General features: G+C 36.9%; 1 protein-coding gene across 1 annotated transcript in view; it reads left to right on the top strand.

The window, feature by feature from the left end:
• Positions 1-611: 611 nt before the first annotated feature.
• The window catches only part of INTS6 (integrator complex subunit 6), a 43,711-nt gene continuing 25,412 nt past the window's right edge, over positions 612-18,910 (top strand). The window contains exon 1 of the mRNA XM_010583357.1: positions 612-767. Coding sequence (XP_010581659.1) covers positions 648-767 — 120 coding nt within the window. The 5' untranslated portion in view covers positions 612-647. The remainder of the gene's footprint in view (positions 768-18,910) is intronic.

Here is an 18,910-nt window from a genome sequence, read left to right on the forward strand (position 1 = left end):
CGGCGGCGGCGGCGCTGACATCAACATGGCCGACATTTTTTTTTCCCTGTGTGGTGTGTGTGAGCAGCAATGAACTGTGGGGGATATTTATTCAAGTTGGGGAGAAGTGACAGCAACTCCAAGGAGAGTTCGGTTTGGAAGAGGGGGGGGAGCGGGGGAAGGACCCAGCTCGGCCCGCAGAGTCCGGACTCGGAAGGGGACGGCGGTTCCCTCACCCCCGCCGCGGCGTTTGGGGGGGTGAGGGGGCGGCGGGTCCGCACGACACAGGAGGGTGAACCTGTTGGAGGTCGCTTCACGGTGCCGTCGGCTTCCATCTGGAGAGGGCTGTGGGAGAGCGGTGTCCATAGCTGTGAGGTTCGTGCATCGGTGACTTCACAGAAAGTCGTCCCGTGGAACAAATAAAAAAAAAAAATCTTCATTTCATAGGCGGGGAGCTCTACGGTTTAAGAGAAGTGCGTCTTTTCAGGCTTCATGGAATGACACTAAGCATTAGTAACTTCCAAGGTGTTTCGTTCGTGTTTGCGGTGAGCCGCATGCAGCAAGGAAGGCGCTTGTAGCCTAACAGGGAAGCAAAGCTCGTATCTGGAGAATAAGTCTTCTCACGTTTCTCTTTTCAGGCTGGCTGGAAGGAAAACCATGCAACGTTTATGAATGAACTGAAAAACCTTCAAGCTGAAGGACTTACGACTCTTGGCCAGTCTCTAAGGACAGCTTTTGATTTATTAAACTTAAATAGATTAGTAACTGGCATAGACAACTATGGGCAGGTAGGTTGACTATTAATAGGTGGAAAAATTGTAAAACACAAAATTCCCAGAGACAACAACTAGCTAGTTGTCCAAAGTGGCATCTTCATGAAATATTCAATATGGGGGCTTCTTCAAAAGTAAGCAGAGCTCAGACAGTTTGAAGAAATACAGTCGCTGACTATAGTTTGATACCCAACTTTTCCTTCTTTCTTTCTTTTTTTTTTTTTAAACTTCAGTTATTCCTCAGTTTTTAAACTGTGAGGTAGCCTCCAGGTTGACCTTCTCAGTTAAACTTTGTCTTCTTTTGTATGAAGTCCAGGTTTCAGAACCTTAGCTGGTGAGCCTGGTGGGGTCATGAAAACTTTGCTTTCTCTATACAGTGCTGTATAATCAGTTAAGTACAGTTTGGGAGGTGAGCCATTTTTCTAACAACACTGCATGTCCAAAAGTACTGAATGGAGCACAACTTTTTCAAAAACCTTTCTTTCCAATGAGTTTACTACAACTTTTCTCTGCATACCTGCATTTTCATAAACCTGCCTGTTGTATCAGAGCCTTGAGAAGCTGTGCTTTTCTAATGTCTGTATTGCAGCGATCCCTTTAAAGCAAGACTTCTTTTTTGGGTGGGCCAACATTCTCTTGCTCAGTAGTAGGAGTTGCTAAAAGACAGAAAGTCTAGGTTAAATGTGTTTTAGGAAGCATACCCAGTTCTTTCTGGCACTGGATCAAACCCTGGATTTGTTTCACATAAAGGACATTATTAGTATTGGGCAAAGTATATCGTGTATTTTTCATGTGGGATGTACTAACTTGAACCTCCCGTGTTCGTTTGTCATTCGCATGTAATGCTTCCTCTACTATCTGAGGATTAGTTACTGCTCTTGGTATTTAACATGGGAATCTGGTTGTGAAAATAAGTCCCCTTTCTACCCTCCCCTTTCCAGTCTAAGAGTCTATGTGATAACATGCCATGTTTGTTTGGGAAGGAAATTTCTCTCTCTCATGTTGCATTGTATGGCTTTGCCACTAGGTGATCAAGTGAGCCTAAACATTTTTAAAATGCCAGTTCAGTGATGAAACTTAAAAAAAAAAAAAGTGCTAGTTCCACACATGGTTTTTTTTGTCTATTACCATCTGCTGTCCTCTTATACATCTGTGTGCTAATCTTTCCCATTTTCTGATGTTTTTGTTTAGTTACATGAGCTATACGAAGCTTTTTCGAACACTTGCCACTGTAGGCACACACACAAAATGCTTGCTCTTTCCCATTGCTACTGATAATTATAACATTCTGATTAAACCTATGTCAGATAATTTGCTCTAAGTGAACCAGCTGTGCTCAACTACTCAGTGAAGTGAGCAGCTGAGTTGCCGCGACTGTTTTGACTCACTAGTAGTGTTCGTTACTGCAAATAGCTGCTTTTTTGTCTGTAGAGCAATGACTTTTTCTTTGATCTGTTTTGGTCACAAGTCTCTCTGGGCTTGAACCTACCCTTTCTTAGGCATGTTTTTTGCTCTGTTCCACTTGTGGAGCTGGCTGTTGAAGAGGTGTGCACATGTGCAGTCAGGTGACTAAATAGAAATTCTAACTCTTTTTAGTGTCTGCAAAAATAGATGAATATATTGCAAGTGCCAGGTCATCCGCTGCTGAAGTCACAGGTTCCCATTTGGGCTCTACTAATCAAAGTAGCGGTTTTTCATAAATCAGATCAAATTCTGGAGCACTTAACTGGTCCTTAGCACTCGCAGGATGAGATCCAGGGCAGTTAACTTTCCGCAACTTCGCACTGGCCTTTGAGCACTTTGTCATGTTACCCTGTCAACTTCCTGTTCATGTCTACTGCTTAAAATTTGCTCAAGATAAATGGGTATTTAAACATACATGGTATGAGAAACTTACAAGTTCAGGATAATAAAAGTGATCAGAATGCTCAGTTGCATTTGAAATAGTTTTCACTCAGAACATAAAGTGCTGATTCACTTTTTTTAAAGCAGCTACAAATGTTAAGACCATAAAATAGTAGTTAAATATAGCAGATGCATGTTTGAAGAGTGATTATCTTAGAGTGGGAGGAGAAGATAATTTTACAAAACTGCAACATTTAGATGATCTTAGGCATGGTATTACGTGAAGTAATAAATCCAAACTTTTATTAAGCTTTTCTCTGGGAAATTTCTCTGGCTTAACATCTTTTGACTATCATGCTTGTTTTTTGGTGTACTGACAAGCTTCTAAGGTATTTGCTAAGATCCACTTGTTTCACATGTATGAATTGTAAAACAGATTTTTATTATACATACAAATGACAAGACACGGTACAAGCTTGATGGGATTGTTTGGTTATGTCATCCAACGACATGATGTCTTGTACCCCTGCTGAGTATGAACTGTTTGTTTAAATGGCAGTGTGACTCACTATACTTGATTTCTTTCAAAGTAGACCAGAGTTCTCCATCAGCTGACTTCCTGAGCAAGAGTGATGGCTGAACGGTCATTCTGAAATTGAGGAAAATCTCCTGCTTCATATTTTCTTGCAACATGAATGTTCAGATTTTTAATATGAGTATTTATCATATTACTTTTTCAGTAAATAAGTACTGACTCAGTTGCTCATGAAGATAGAGTTACCAAGTGTACAGCTGTATTAGCTGATCACAGTATCTCACATTCACATCTTAAAGGGACACTGTCAACACATTTAGATTGTCAAGAACCTGAAGACCTTTCTCATAAGCTGTTTCTGATGTTGATGCTATGGTATGGCTTTATAAACCCTTTGTCTTACCTAGGGTTGTTAGATCCACGTTTTTGTGAAGGTTTTTGTCAACAACAAAAGATTTTGGAAAGTACACATATTTTAAGGTGACTATTCCTTTAATTTTTACAGCACTTTCAGATTGATAAATTCTGTATTATATTGCTTGACTCCAATAATAGTTATAGTTCTTTCCCCTGTAGTATGTTTTGTGCTGATTACCATAGCAGAAGACTCAATCTTCAAATAGGGTGTCAGCTTTTAGCGTTTGCTCTTCACCTTCTGCATTTTTATAGAAAGCTTAGGGAAAAATACAGGATTTGGATATCTTCAGGAAGACAGCAATTTAAACACATTAAACACATTCAGTAAGCACTCGCTGTCATATCACACGAAATATTGTACTTCATTAGCCCAGTTTGCACTTAGCTAATTGACTTCTCTCTGTCATATTTTCCCCAGTTCAGCTTCTCCATTGTTTCAGGTCTCCTGAAATACCAAGCCTTTTACTAGCACACTTTCTGTCTTCTTGGAATACACTCCTAAATCTTATAGCTGTGGCTTGTTCAGCAGTACATGTGTAGTCACAATTTACCTGAGTAGTTTTGAGTGTGGCAAATATGCAGCTTGTTTTAGTTGATGGAAGGGTTAAATACTAATAGATGTGTTTCTCTTTCTGTGGAAACAGAAAACATGACAAATGTAGCTATTATTATAATGCAGTAAAAATGTAAAAACAAATGGTTGAATTGAACCATCTATGTACTTCAATTATTTGCAATTTGTAGTGAAGTTTCTAAGACTGAGCTGTGAATCTAAGGTAGGTAAAATATGCATCAATGGTGTTTTGATACTCACATGCAAAGGACCAACACAGCACTACCAAAACTTGAATCTGATGGATGTTTGAAATTGCTAAAGCTTTGATTCTCTGATACTCCCATGTGTTTCACCTTGCCTACTGTTATTTGCATAATGAAGGTCTCTTACTATTTTTTTTTCAGCATGGAATTTTGTATAGAATGAGGTTTGAGAGGATAAAGTGTACATATCTGAGTGGATTTCAAAGTGGTTGAGTTGATGTATCAAGGTATTTTTCCAATTTTTTTCAGGCTGAAATTTCATTTTAGTATTGCGGCTAGAAACAGCACTCTTCAATAACATAAGCTTTTTATGAGCTTTTTGTCTCACTAGAGTATCTTGCACATATTCTTCAGCATCATAATTATTATTGAGATGGTAAAACGGGCTTAGAGATGAGTTTGACTTTTGAACAAATTTGATGTAACAAAAGCACATGCTAACTTAGTTGGTTTGAAACAGAAAAGCCAACTATAATGCTTCTGTAATCCAAGTGGACTTGGGATAGGTATTTTTCATTCACAGTGATGAATGAGGTGCTCTCTGGATTTAAACTGGTACAAGAAACACTGTTTTGATGACTTACCAGGCTGTGTGCAGTCTTGGTGAAAGTGTTTTTTTTCTGCAGTGCATTTCACATACGTACAAAAGCATAACTAAGAAATTTTGAGGTAGACTAAAATCCAAATGGAATTCAACTGATTAAGAATATTTTGGGAACTTAAAAATATGCTAAGGGCTGGAAGGACCTATTTCTGACCAGGAAGTTGGAAGGTGTCCTGCATATAGAAGCATTGTTTTTAAACACCACAGTTTTGGTTGGTTTTTTTTTTTTACAAGGGTTCTATTCCTACCATGTATGACCACCGAATGATACAATCTTAGGTTAACTGTTACTTTATAGTTTTCCCTGAATATTTGGTTACACCCACTTGTACGTACAGTACCAGTATTGCTGATGTGTTCACACAGTAAAATTTAGTGTGGGTCTGTAGAGATCAGCATGTTTTGCCATAATGGCTTCAGTACTATAGTATTCCAAATACATGTAAATAGCATACCTAGGAGATCAAGTCGAATTGTGCTTGTAGGCACATGACAGCTTTGTGTTTGTCAAGCATTGTAGACTGACTCCTTGCTTACGTGCTTACCTGTGCCTAAGATCTGCTGAGCTTAAAAAAAAACAACCCGACAATCACACATATGAAATATTGTCCCCTAACATTGCATACATTATGTTTTTGCAGCAATATGTCCTATTTTCTTTAAACTGTTGAGCAGTTTTATTTTCCAGTTGGTTTTTGAGGATTGTTACTGGATTTCTTTGCTTTCAAAAGTCAAAATCCTTCAAGCATGACTTTGTCTTGGCACTCTGGGGTCATAAACACTGCACTGGGATGGCCTGTGTTGAGTGTGGATCCAAATTTGGAACCAAAGTTTAGGTTAGCATTTCCTGCTTTGTCATGCTGGCACGGTTGCACAGGCAGTTTGCTTCTCGTGTTGGTAGAGGCAGTTTTGCACTTCTAGAGCAGCTCTCCCATTCTCTTCCCCCCACCCTTCCCCAACAAAAACAAATGGGAGAACTTCAGACAGTAGAAAACAACATAGCAAACTTAAGCATGGTAATGGCGGAAATACATGTAAGAGAGGATTTCTCATAGTTCTCTGTGGGATAGAAATGATTTTAACGTAAACCTATATGCCTGTTAATGTCAAAGATCTATATGTGAAGTGCTAGTGAAAGTCAATCTTTCTCACCTCCTACATAATGAAATTAAGCATATTGCTTCCAATTTATACTTTTTAGGCCATAACCTTTAAACATGCCGTCTTGTCCGCTCTTGAAATATTTAGTTAGTTTTGTTTTATAGTATCCATTAATGAGAGCTATGGCAGGCATTGTTGCAAGTGTTTTTTCATATTGTGAGGTGGAACTGCGTGCCTTTCAGCCTTCCCAGAGCAACAAAGTTCACTGAAAGTCTCAATAATAATAATCACATCAGACTTAAGTGTTCTTAAAATTGCTTCTCTAGTTCTAATCTAGTATATTTTTAAAGAAGAATTTAAAAGTTAAAACAAGCTTACACAAAGTACTTTTTTTTTTTGGATGAAAATGATCTCATCAATCGTGTTTCACTAGCAGAAAGAAGTGAGATACTTCCTGGTGTTCTGAATATCAGATATGCTTTGACCACTTTGAATCTTTAGGTGCTCAGTATTTCAATAAATCTGATTTGGAAGGGGCAGTGCCATAATGTGTTTGTTGTGGCTTTGATTTTTAAGGGTCAGGTGAGCGCATTCATGCTGCCAAAGCTTATGCAGATTATACAGATGTCCATCTCTGGCTGATATTCTTGGATTCACTAAAAAGTCATCAGAGAAAGTCTGAAGACAGTTAGGAGTACCAAAGTTTTATCGCTTGGCTTGCTATCTGGAACAGTTTATTTGCCTCAGGTAATTATAGACTCCCTGGATATACTGGCTTTCTTATTTGGGTGCTTAAAGGTACATGTCCCATAGTCGAAGTATTCTTGTCTTTGAAATGTATTTGCATTTCATCACAGCCATTTGTCAGGGACACAAACCAAATACCTATAGATAAAGAGCCACGAGTTTGGTTATCTTGTGAAGCACAAGTATTTATTTTTTTTCCCAGTGTCTCCGTCATTATGTTTATTCTCTTTAAGCTTGTTTTCGCTCTCCTTACTGAATAGTTACATTCAGTCTTGGATTTCTGTTGTAGACAGTCCGTATCTCTGAAGCTTGAAAGGAAGAACGGTTATTTGTGTGTGCATCTGAATTTTAACTCAACTGAGGTTTGGTTGAAACTATGATTGTGTTGCTTGAGAGTTGTGCTTGGTGTTGCTTTTTTCTTGTAGTACATTCTGTACCTTTAACAACATAACGAGTCTTTTAGTTCATAGAATATTCCCGTATCTGCATCTCCCACTTAAAAAGCGTATTAATGTTTCCACTTCATGTTGTGATTTTTAGCATCGTAATGCCTGGCCCTTTTTTCAAGTTGTTTTCACCTGTTGTTTATGCAACAGATTGGAATTTCATATAATTTGTGAGTGTTAGTATGTAGCTAATACAGAACTCTTATTCAAACATCCAGTTTGCATTGTGTGATTATGGTGCTGATTTTAGTTGTCCAAAGTGTAGACCAGTCTCATGTAAAGAAAAATTAATACTGCAGATAGGAGATAATGGTTATATGTGTATTTAGGATAAATCTTTCATATGTATTAAAAGATCCTTGATTATTTTTTTTAAAGTGGACTAGCCTGTGAGCTGTGAGAGACTTCTGATGATGTTGTAGTATATTTCTGTGATGTCTACAAAGGATATCACATGTTCATGAAGTATTTTCTATGTATCAGCATATTTTTACTATTACAATTCTGCATATTGACAGCAAACAGTATTTCAGGCTCTTTATTATTGCCTGTATATTTTATTTTTTTTAAAAAAGGAAGGGATGTATTTAATCACTCTTCTGTAAAGTTGGCCCCTCATGGACTAGATTTTTTAAAAATTTATTGTATAGGCAATTTCAGTCTTACATTAATGAGAAATCAACTATCTGTTATCTGAGCACCTGTTGTTTTCATTCTAGAGATAGTATTTCTGCCTCAGTTAATTGATTTGCCCTAGCTTACATAAATTTACAGTCCACTATAGATTTAAGCCTAAATTTTTCCAGTTGGAAAACTAGGTTAGTGTCTACAGCTAAATTAAAATAGACAGGTACGAAGTTGCTGGCTGCAAGATATAATACTCACCTTAGTCAGGAACCTTGAATGACTGTGATTGGGACACTGAATAGATAAGACTTCTGGTTGTATGAGAGGACAGGAGGGTTTGTCAAAATCTGATCCTACTCTAGTTATTCTAATATGGGTGGTAAGCGTGGATCTTGCAGCACTGCAGTTGGTAGATAACTAGAATAGCAGATAAGTAAGTGCTGATTATGTCTAACATAGTTCCATGGCTTTAACATCAGAGGTCTTTTAGAAGACTGATCTAGCGGGAGCTGCGGTGCAGATGAGGTCTCTAGTATGGGGTTTTGACAGTGATTCAGGGACATATGTATTGAAAATCATGCTTAATGTCTTGTTGACTTGGCCAGGAAACTTTTACCTGAATAATCCCATTTGGTATCTGCTCAGTGTAGCCACTCCCATTTCCTTTCATTGATAGGGTTTTTTTTCTATCTACACGTAAGTGCTACTGCTTCTGGAGAGCAGGGTGTTAATCTGATTTCATCCAATAACAATGTTTGAGAATAAATTACCTGAATATACTGTGAATTTTGTCAATGTCTCCTTGAGCCAAGCAGCTACATTGAACAAATCCTGAATATTTGTCATTGGAATCAGTTTAGGTCACTGACATTCTTTTTTGATGCTCAGCATACAGAATATGAGTGAAAAGTGGCCATCTCTTTCTTCCACCAATACGCCACCCCCCAGGGCTTTGAATCCCAGAATGCTGACTTGGTAGTATGTATCTATATGCAAGACATATCCAGCTTAGCTGCCTGCTCTGCTCCTGAGCTTACGGCCTCTCACGTGCTCATAGTTGTGCCAAACTTGCTTCAAGTTGTGTGACTTCATGTAGCAAAATAATTCAGTGATTGATTCAGATCCTTAATAAGGTGGACTGTGAACTGCAGTGGTTCAGAATGTGTTTTAAAACAGCTAAGTTGCTCTTGCTGTAGTGGTGATAATCTCTGGGAGGGAGTTGTGGGGGAGTCTTGGGGCAGTTATTCAGAAGAATTGCCCTGTGTTCGTGAGTCGATAAGCTACTTTCAGCTTGTCAGCACTCTGGATTGATAAACCCCCAAAAGGTGGGGAGAATTTTATATAGAACTCTCTCTCTGGCTTTTCCCCTTGGTTTTTGGGTTGGGTTTTTTTTGTTTTGTTTTGGGTTTGTTTTTTGTTTTTTTTTTTTTCTTGTGGTGTTTTCCCTACTCAATGTGCTGGTAACTGTGAGATTCATTATCCTTCTCCAGTATATGGAGAACAGAGGCCTGGCTTGGCACTGTGAATTGCACTGACTAAGCCAGGACCAGCTATGTAAAGTCATTGCTGTGAAGCAGAGAGGCTGCAGTAATTAGGGACTTGATCCAGGGCTTGACAAGGTCAGTTATTTTTGGAATAAAACATTCAGAAATATTTTTAGGAAATATGACTAAAATCATCTTTAAACCCAGATTCTTTGGGGCTGACTTTAAAGTTATGTTTGGTATGGATGGTTATTTTAGCTTTTTTTTTTAAGTTTATAAAAGCTCAAGTATAACCTATTTTTAGCAGCTTGCATTTACTATATTCAGTCAAATAACTTTGGAAACCACCAGGATTTGTTTGTTGATTTATCCAATTTCAGATGATTCCAGTAGCAATTCACTTAGCTGTAACTAACTGATAAGGTGCATCTTTTTTTAAATGACAGTTTCCATTACCTTAAAAATAAGGTGCAAGTTGTGATCACAGTTGCTTTGCTGCTTATGTATTTCAATTAATGTAAGGAAAAAGTAAAGTTTTTCCCTTTTTGGGATTATCATGTACCTGTCATGTCAATGCTTACATGTTTCAAATGTTATTGGCTTTTTGTTCTTTATTTCAATGCTGTTCTTCACTGTTTAGTTACTTGCTGGAATTCACTATATATGAAGTCCATTCTATGTTTGTTTGTGGGTTTTTTGTTTGTTGGTTTTGGTTTTTTTTGAGAATGTCACATAATTGTGAAAGATTCAAGGACTGAATTGTTTTTGAAACTTACCAAGGACCTCATCTAAATTGGAGCACTTAGAAGTTAATCAAGAAGTTATCACTTATATAATATGTTATTTAGAACTCAATTAAATTTGTTCTTAGATGAAAGAAACAGGACAAACCTTTATACTAAACTGGCATTTTTTGAAACTGTGTGGCTCGGTCATGTTGGGAACTCTGTGATTTAAGCACATGAAGACACCAGTGTGTCTTGAGATTTTAAGTTTGATGTCTTAGTAAATCCTACCACGTATTCATCATTCCTTTATTGTTCAGTATGAACATAGTCTAAAAATGCTTCCTTGATGCACATCGCTTCCCTTTTCACATGTCCACTCCACACATCAATATGGAGATTTTTGTATTCCAAAATGATGATTTCTTGCATTGGATCTCCTTTTCAGGCTGCTTTGGGGTGCTTTTTGGTCTTTCTTGCTGTTAGTTTTGGTTTTGTTATTAGCACAAACTTCTTGAGTAGGATTCCAAAATGACCGAAGTTGCACAGTTAAATAGTCTTTAAGCAGTACGTTCAGTGTCAGACTTGGAAACCCAGAATGTGTAAAGTTATAAGCATCTATAAAAATGATACTAAGCACAGAGAATTTTCCTGTTGCATGTTTCAAGATGGATATGCAATGAAATCATTGCCTATAGAACACAAACCTGCAAGCTCAGGCAAAGCATGCAGCTGATATGCTTAAATAGATTTCTCTTTCTTTTTTTTTATTTTTGGACAAAGTGTTTGGTGTCTTTTCCTACACAATTCAGATAGCTGTTTTGTCTCTAGTATTTTTAATTACAGAAGTGATATCTGACTGGATCTTTTGATTTTTGCTGTAGGGCTTCCAGACTGGGCAGGACAAGTATAAGATGACATCTGTTTGGAGCTTCAATAGTTAATTGAAGCCATAAATGGTTCTTTTTTAAAAAGATGTTTTAAAAAAATGCTTAGGAGCAAAATACCGAGGAGCAAATGACTTTTTGCATCTCATTTATTTTCCAAAATACCTTACATTTCCTTTTCTTAAATGGAACTTACGTAGTATATGTTAGGGAGATAACTTCATTCTTATATTCTGTAACTGGTATGCTGAGGAGTTTAATTTCTGGCTTGGTTTTAGGAAAAGTCTGCTGTTGCATTTGTGTTCTGCTTTGAAAACCTTTTGCCAACTGTTTCTTTTTTTTTTTTTTTGTTAAACCTCCGACTCATTTGTTCCAATCACCTGAAATACAGAAGGCTTCAGTTGTACCACCAAATCAATGTCCTAACTGTGTGTGCAAAAATAATTTTATCTACCGCTAATTTGTAGTGCCAGTAAGGGATGAAGCAAACCAATATAACTACCTTGTAATCTTCCATGGACATTCCCAATAAGAAACTGTGATTAGTGCATAACTTGGGGGTTATAGTAACTCTTCAGTATTTGTAATGTAGTTAACTAAAGAATTGTCTAGGACATGAAAAATTACTTTGCCTGTAATAACCTTGCTGTAGCCTATGGGGAAGGACAACTGTACATAGCTGAATTTAGGTTTTGGAATCTCCTCGCCTCATGGAGGAAAGGTCTTTTTTGGTAGTCGTCCTTACTGCAAAATCATTGCCGCTGATACCCTGACTTTCAGAGTGTGAATGAGTACGGAAGAAACCATGACTGCTTGAACAGCATTTTCCATCTCCTTGGGGTAAAAGATGGTGAGTTAATGGAGGCATGAGTTCAGACCTTGATAATTCCAGTAGACTTTCTTAAAACTTGTGTTTTGAAGGTGTTTTATCCAAAAGATAAAATAATTTGAGATAGAATACTATATTTTAGCTTCAAAAGAAAAGGAAAAATGTGTGTGTGTAATACAGTTGAGTGTTTGTAGCTGAGCCTTCCAAAAGATGGGCAATCGGCAGCAAAACAGGGAGAAGTGGAATGATAGTATGTGCTATCCCTGGTATCAGAAACTATGAACTAACTGTTGGATTAAACATAGAGTTAGATCAGAAGATTAAGGTTCAGTGAGTGATTACATCTTATTTGTACTTATACAATCATGTAGGGTTTCTTAGGTATACACAGTTTTAGAAAAGAAGTATTTACTTGTTTCTATGTATTTTGTGATAGTATTCCAACAGAGCATGCCTCACATTTATCTCCTTGTTGCTCAAAACACCTCATACAAGGATAGATTTTATTAACTTGTGCCCCCTCTGCTGGCTAGTTTTCCAATTACAATGTAAAAATACAAGTTTATGTAGGTGAGGTACTCCCTGATACGCTATTTTGGCCAAACATCAATTTATGGGGGTCCTATTTTGTCCTTTTTATGGGGGTAAAACTACAGCAAAAACTATGTGAGTCCTAGTTTGTGAGAGTCACAAACTAGGTGGTGTTGAGAGCTGGTGTTTTCATAGTGCGTAGTTATTGTCATGGGCTCACACAAGACTCCTTCACTATTTGTCAAACCTGTGTCTTTCCCTCATCCCTTTGTTGAAGTGATTTGGTGTTTTTACCCACCCTGTGTGTCTATGTTATTTCATACAGAGAGGACTAGATCTTTATGGTTATTGGGACTATGGAGGACTAAACTTGGAGCTTCTAAAACCTGCTACTGTCACCTGCATTTCTGATAGCAGTCATTTTCCCCTTAAGATGTAGAGCGTTCTTCTTTTGGGTCTCTCAGATTACCTCCAACAGGTGAATAATTTACCTGTGTTCTTCCAGAAATCTGTCTTTGTGGGTGAGGTGGTATTCCCAGCTGCCTAGCATGAAGGGGAGGTAGAGCATAAGTCCTCTCATCTTGTGTACTGCAGGGAGAGCTAAAAGGTTTCAGTGTTATGATAGAGAATGTATGTCTGTACTGCAGATGTTTGTGGACTATTAACTAGAGTTAATAGTAAGAATCCTCCTGCTGTCCTGCAGCCCTTTCAGAAGAACACTGGGCATTTTTTCTTGGTGGTAGTGTAATTCCTGGAATAGTGTTTCATTAGGTCGTTTTGTAAGATTCCAGTCTGCGACTGATCTGGCATCCATCTTTGCCATTAATCAGGCATCAAGGGAGATTTCTGCTTTATGTTGAAATTTCTTTTATGATTTGAAAACTTCATAACAGGCTTCAAAACACTTGAATCCTGTGTAAAACTGGTTAGTGTCGCTTTTGTTGAACTTTCTTCTGAGGCTTCTGAAGGTGATCTGGAAATACATGCACTCTACAAATATCTGATCATCTACTAGGAAGACAGAATTGCTACCACTGCAGAACTGAATTATCTGTTGAATAATCAACATCATCAAGGGAATATATAAAAATCTTATGGACAGCAAAATAGAGACGAGTTAGCAACTTTCTTTGTGTACAAAGCCTGGTTTGTCAGAGATCTTAATCCCGTACAGAATTCCAGTATGTTCTTCAGCTCTTACTCAGGCTGAAATCACAGAAGTCTCTCTGACACTTAAGTGGTTCCCATTGGTGGGGTCAGTTTCTATTCTAAAACAGCCATAACAAACTTAAATACGGTTTCAGAGCTGGTTTTATTGAGTCACTAGGATAACACCACGATGTAGTTCAGAGGTGCTGTGCTTTTCAGTCTGGCTACAGAATCATGGAGCTCTTGTGGCATATCCTGCGAGAAGTCAGGTTTATCAAAGCTAATGTGGTAGAACCTGACGGCCCTTCTTGCTCTTTTTCCCCCCAATGTATTCTTACTTGTGTTCTGGTAGATCACAGGGTTTCATAGTATGTTTGTGCTAAATATTACTTAGGAGATATGCAACATAGCTTCATCTAGGAAAGCTTCCATTTAAAGCCATTTTGCATCTTACCAAGTAGTAGGAAAGAATTTACTAATCTACTGAAGTAGAAAGCATGTTCATTCCTGAGTACTATAGTGTGTACATATATGTGCATGATTATGGTGCATGTCTACGTACTTTTGAAAAAATCTTAAAGGCAAAGTAGTTTTTGTGAATATTGCCAATTATGAATTCACTAAAGTACTACTATGATGTCAGTGTATTCAGTTGTGTTTGTGACTTCGGAAACAGTTGTGTGAATGCATAAAATACAATTGATTCTATAGGTCTTCACAACTGTATTGACTGGTTCTGCAGGGATAATAGAAAATAGTAAAAGTCGCTGAAAATGCATGCGGGACAAGAAGTTGCACAAGTTGCTACAGTTCTTATGTAGCTGACTATCAGAGCATAGAGCAGCTGTTAAATACCTCTGTGTACTTGACTGATAGTGTTGTGCCTCAAGTAATGCAGAGGAAGGTCTCTAATAAATGTTAAATTAATGTTTTAGACATTTCATGATTTTGCTGAAGTGTAACTGAAGTTCCTAAGATACAAAAAGTGAAAAAACTATGATGGATTTGGACCATCTGGTTTAGTTTGTTGAAATTCAAGCTCAGTTTTGGTATTTTTTAAGCTGTTGTCAGTTTAAAAAAAATAGCTTTGAAGCTAATAATTTTGCCATCATTCTGACTTTTAGATTTCATTTTAAACTATTGTTTTTGAGGAATGGTTGCTCACAGATTCTCATGAGCATTTATGAGAATCTTGACCTTTTAAATTCTAAAAAACCTGATTCAATTGAAAAAACTGATAGTGCACTTTTGTATTTCCTGGTCAGATGACTACATTTACTGGCAATCAGGGCTGATACTTCTGAAAATAAAAAGGCTCAGCTGAGATAATATTATGTATGATGTCTGTGCAATAAAACTTCTGTTAAACTTTGTGATTTACTGAAATGAAAGCGTACCTTTTAGACATTTGATCATGATCTGAAAATTAGTTTTTTCCAGTGATTAGTAATGTGTTCTGTTGAAAAATATGCACTTTATTTCAGTTTACATTTACTTTCAACTTTTAGCCTTTATTGGGCATGAAGCTTTTGTCGTACTAAATACTTCTTTTTATAGTAGTTGCTTGTTGAACGTGCCATTTTTAGTCTGACTTGGTTTTTTGGTCATGTTTCTACCTCAGCTATTTCTTAAGTTTTTCAACACTTCTGACTCAGAAATTAATATTTCAATGCTTGCATCGAGATAACAATAGTCTTAAATCAATTTTCTCTTACTGCATGTATAATATTGCATACTTGCACGTCTAAAGGTCACAACAGCTCTTGAATTGCTTTGCCTGTACATTTTGAAGAAGAAAAAACCCAAACCCATGAATGTGTTAGTCATGCTGAAACTCATTGCTAAGCTTACTTGCCTACGAAAGTGAATTCTTAGTTTTGAGAGTCTTAACCAGACAGTAATGTGTCTTGATAATTTGATACACTTCTGGCTGGATCTGAGGCTCCTTCTGAGAGCATCACACAAGCTGGGGTGGGCTGGCTGTGCCTCTTACTGTGACCCTGTGTGAGCTCAGTGGGGCTCCCAGCTCTGTATTTGTTTTGTCTTATCTGAGCACAGAACTACTTCAGCTGGAAACTGAAGAAATGGCAACCAATGTAACCAAGTTGCTTTGAGATTTGGAACAAATAGTTGTGAAGCTGTCAAATTGTTCAAAAGAATGTGTGTTGTGTAAGAGATAAGTTAAGGCTTTGAATCTCTTGCTTGTTCCTTTTTAGCCTAGCAAGCTTACAAGATTGCCCTGGTATTGATGCTGATTTTTAAATAACTTTCTTCCAAAAAGAGGTGTGTGTGGGGTTTTTTTGTCGTCTTGGTGCATATCTGTCCTTGAAAATGCAGATTGTAGGTGAATGAAAAAAAACCCCTCTTGTACCACGTTACAGTACTTGGTGGTTGAACAGGATCATCAGCCATTAAAACCTTAGGTGCTTCTTCCTTAGTACTTTTTTCACCACTGGTAGGAACCTTCAGACGGAAAAGCATATTATTGAAAGGAATTTGAAATCAGATTACTCTAGCAGCTGTTTAGACTGCAAAGGATACTAAATGAGCCAATTTGCCTACATGAGGCAATTAGCTGAAGTCCCTGTGGGAGCTAGTTGCCACTGAATTTTCAGCTGGAAAAGTAAGTTGTATTTAGTTTTTCCAAAATACTTGTTTGTAAGTAAATCTATTTAAAAATAAGAGTTTCAAATAAATCTTCAAAATACTTTTCAATTTACTGTAGCCTGAGTAGTAAATTTGGACTCGAAAGGCCGCAGTTTAAATACAGCAGCTGAGTTTCTAAACTCTAAAATGTTTATCCACTATCAGTTGTTATAATCTGTCCGAAAACAGATAACACAAGAACAGAAGTATCTTTGCTTGTATGCTTGTTAGAATAGATCTATATAATGCTAGCTTAAATTGTGAGCAATGCCCTTATGTTTCCCAAGGCATTGGTGCTGAGGCTGAGTTGATCTTTAACCTAAGTCCTTTAAGAACTCAGGGTTTCACACTTTCTATCTTTCACTTTCTTGTGTGGGAATGTAAGATGATACTAAAATTAGCTGCTGGATTATTTTTGCTTTTGAAATGAACAAAACCTCATGGTGATTAGTTAGTTGTCAGAGTAAGTTGTAAACAGGCTTATTATGTACACCTTGGTATGCTGAGCTGATTTCCAGTGCATTTCAGCATACCTGTAAGCTGCCAAAGAGCTGGTAACATATGCTCTGTCACTCACTGTTCCACTCTGTAACAAAAATAATTGAGCTGTGCTGAATTGATTTCCTGTGCATTCCCAGTCAATGGTGTTGCCACCTATTTTGAAGAATATGGTATTTCTAAGATGTGTAAATTTGTAGTGTTTTATTTTAATAGTATATTTCTAAAGGAAGAGCAGTAGAAGATAATCTGATTATCATAGAATTAGATTCATTAGATTGAAATAAAGTTCTAAACCAGTAATTGACAAAATTGTTGCAGTTTAGTTAAAGAAATTGGTAAGTCTTCTGGAATTTCATTTTGCTAATTTACTAAAACATCTCTGAGTTTTGAGAGCTTGTATAAATAAGGGTTTGGTTTTTTTTAGGAATACCTGACTTAATACTGGTTTTATATGCCTTTGTTTTGTATGCCTTCATACAAGGTGAGGAGTGGTGTCAGGAGAGTCAGTGGTGTTCTTTAAGAATTAATGACATGGAAATTTTTAGTCAAAAATAGTAAAACTCAATAATAGCCATTTTATCTGAAACTCTTACATTCTAATTATGTTTCTGCCCCTGTAGGTGGAATGTAGATACTCATTTCTTGTTTCTAAATTGCATGGAGCTGTGAACCTAAGTACAGCTAAGTGAACTCAGCTCTGTTCACTTGTCTTTAAATAATTCAGTGGTGAATTGTGTACTCTGTGACTTGCTTTCATAAATTCTTTCTAGAAAGGATAATATTATGTAGCTGTATTGATGAGTTGATGAACTCAACATTACTGTGTTTTCACATCTAGCTAGGGAAGAAGAGATTTCAAGGGGAAACTTTCCCTTGATATACTTAAACAGGTGTGAAGTATTCTGCAACAGTGCACTGCTAGTGTTTCCAAAGTTATCCTGTAGATGATAGGTGTGGAAATGTGAGTTACTTTGTCTTTGGGGGTCAGGGATTCTTAAATCAGTTGTTACTCTGGTTACTAATGAGTGTTATTCTTGTTTTGGTAAAAAGAGATTCTTGCTTTTGTAAATAAGTTGCTATATGAGTTGATTCTTGACTTAGTATGTTGGTGATCATCCATTGTACAGGTAAAATGCTTGTGAAATTATAAAAGATAGCTTGACGATGAAGTTGTTTTTCCATCAGACATTTTTCCTGAGAAAGATTATAGTTGAGGTACACAAAATGTTTAAGATAATGGGGATATCTGGATAATACAGGTTGTCAGAGACTAAATTTTAATACCTATGTTACAAATTGGACCAGAATATTGACCTAAAGAGCACTGTTTGTGACATTCTAAATCTAAAACCTTGTTATTTTTATCAGTTATCAATTTATTTTTGCAATCGTTTATTAGCAATAGGATTAAAGTATTTTTATGTTCAGTATCATGAGAACAATATCCTTTACCTCTAGTTAGAAACCCTGCTTTCAGTATTATTTCAGTGCAATGTAATTAGCTTCCAGCTGATGTTTTGCAGTTGTGGTGAACTATTAGTTGGCAGAATAACACACCATAACTGTTCTTCAGAATTAAATAAGGCTAAACATTCTTAGGAAATTATTTTAATTAAAATTGAGTATGTTTTGAGAGTCCTTAAATTCTTTTGAGTAATTGTTTAAATTGGTTTATGAACTAGCTTAGCTTTTGTGGGAGAGATTGATCTTCACTGTTTAATTTTACTTTTGCATATTTTTTGTCTGTAGTAATGGTATGCTATTTTAAAAGAAAATTTTAGGATTCTCACTAAGGTTTGAGGAAAATATTGCCCAAATAACTTTTTATTTTTTCTGTTGGCATATAGTAAATTAATCACTGTAAATGTGGTGGTTTGAATTAAAACTGGACACCCCTCACCAAATATATTTCAAATTGTTAGGTGATATTTCTGATCTAAGCACACATTTGGTAGGTGATCCCTTATATTAAATGGGTTATAAAAAAATGGATTTAAAAGGTCTTTTTCTCAAAACCTATTAGTTCTCTATGTTTTAGAGTAAATTGTAAGCATTCATGAGACAGTTTGTCTTTATAAGCAGAACTAGGCTGTGGGTCTAGTTGTATTTTTCTTTATTGTTTTCTGAAGATGAAAACCAAGGCCTTAAGCTTGGCAATAGGAGGAGAGTAGGACCCACTAAAGAAGAGCTTGTGGTGGCTTTTATCCAGTCGGTCTTCAACCCTAGCTGGAGTGGAATGTGCTGCCTGGGCTTGGAGTTGACATG

This window comes from Haliaeetus leucocephalus, unplaced genomic scaffold (assembly GCF_000737465.1).
Source record: "Haliaeetus leucocephalus isolate CR32 unplaced genomic scaffold, Haliaeetus_leucocephalus-4.0 Scaffold897, whole genome shotgun sequence".
Lineage (NCBI taxonomy): Eukaryota > Metazoa > Chordata > Aves > Accipitriformes > Accipitridae > Haliaeetus > Haliaeetus leucocephalus.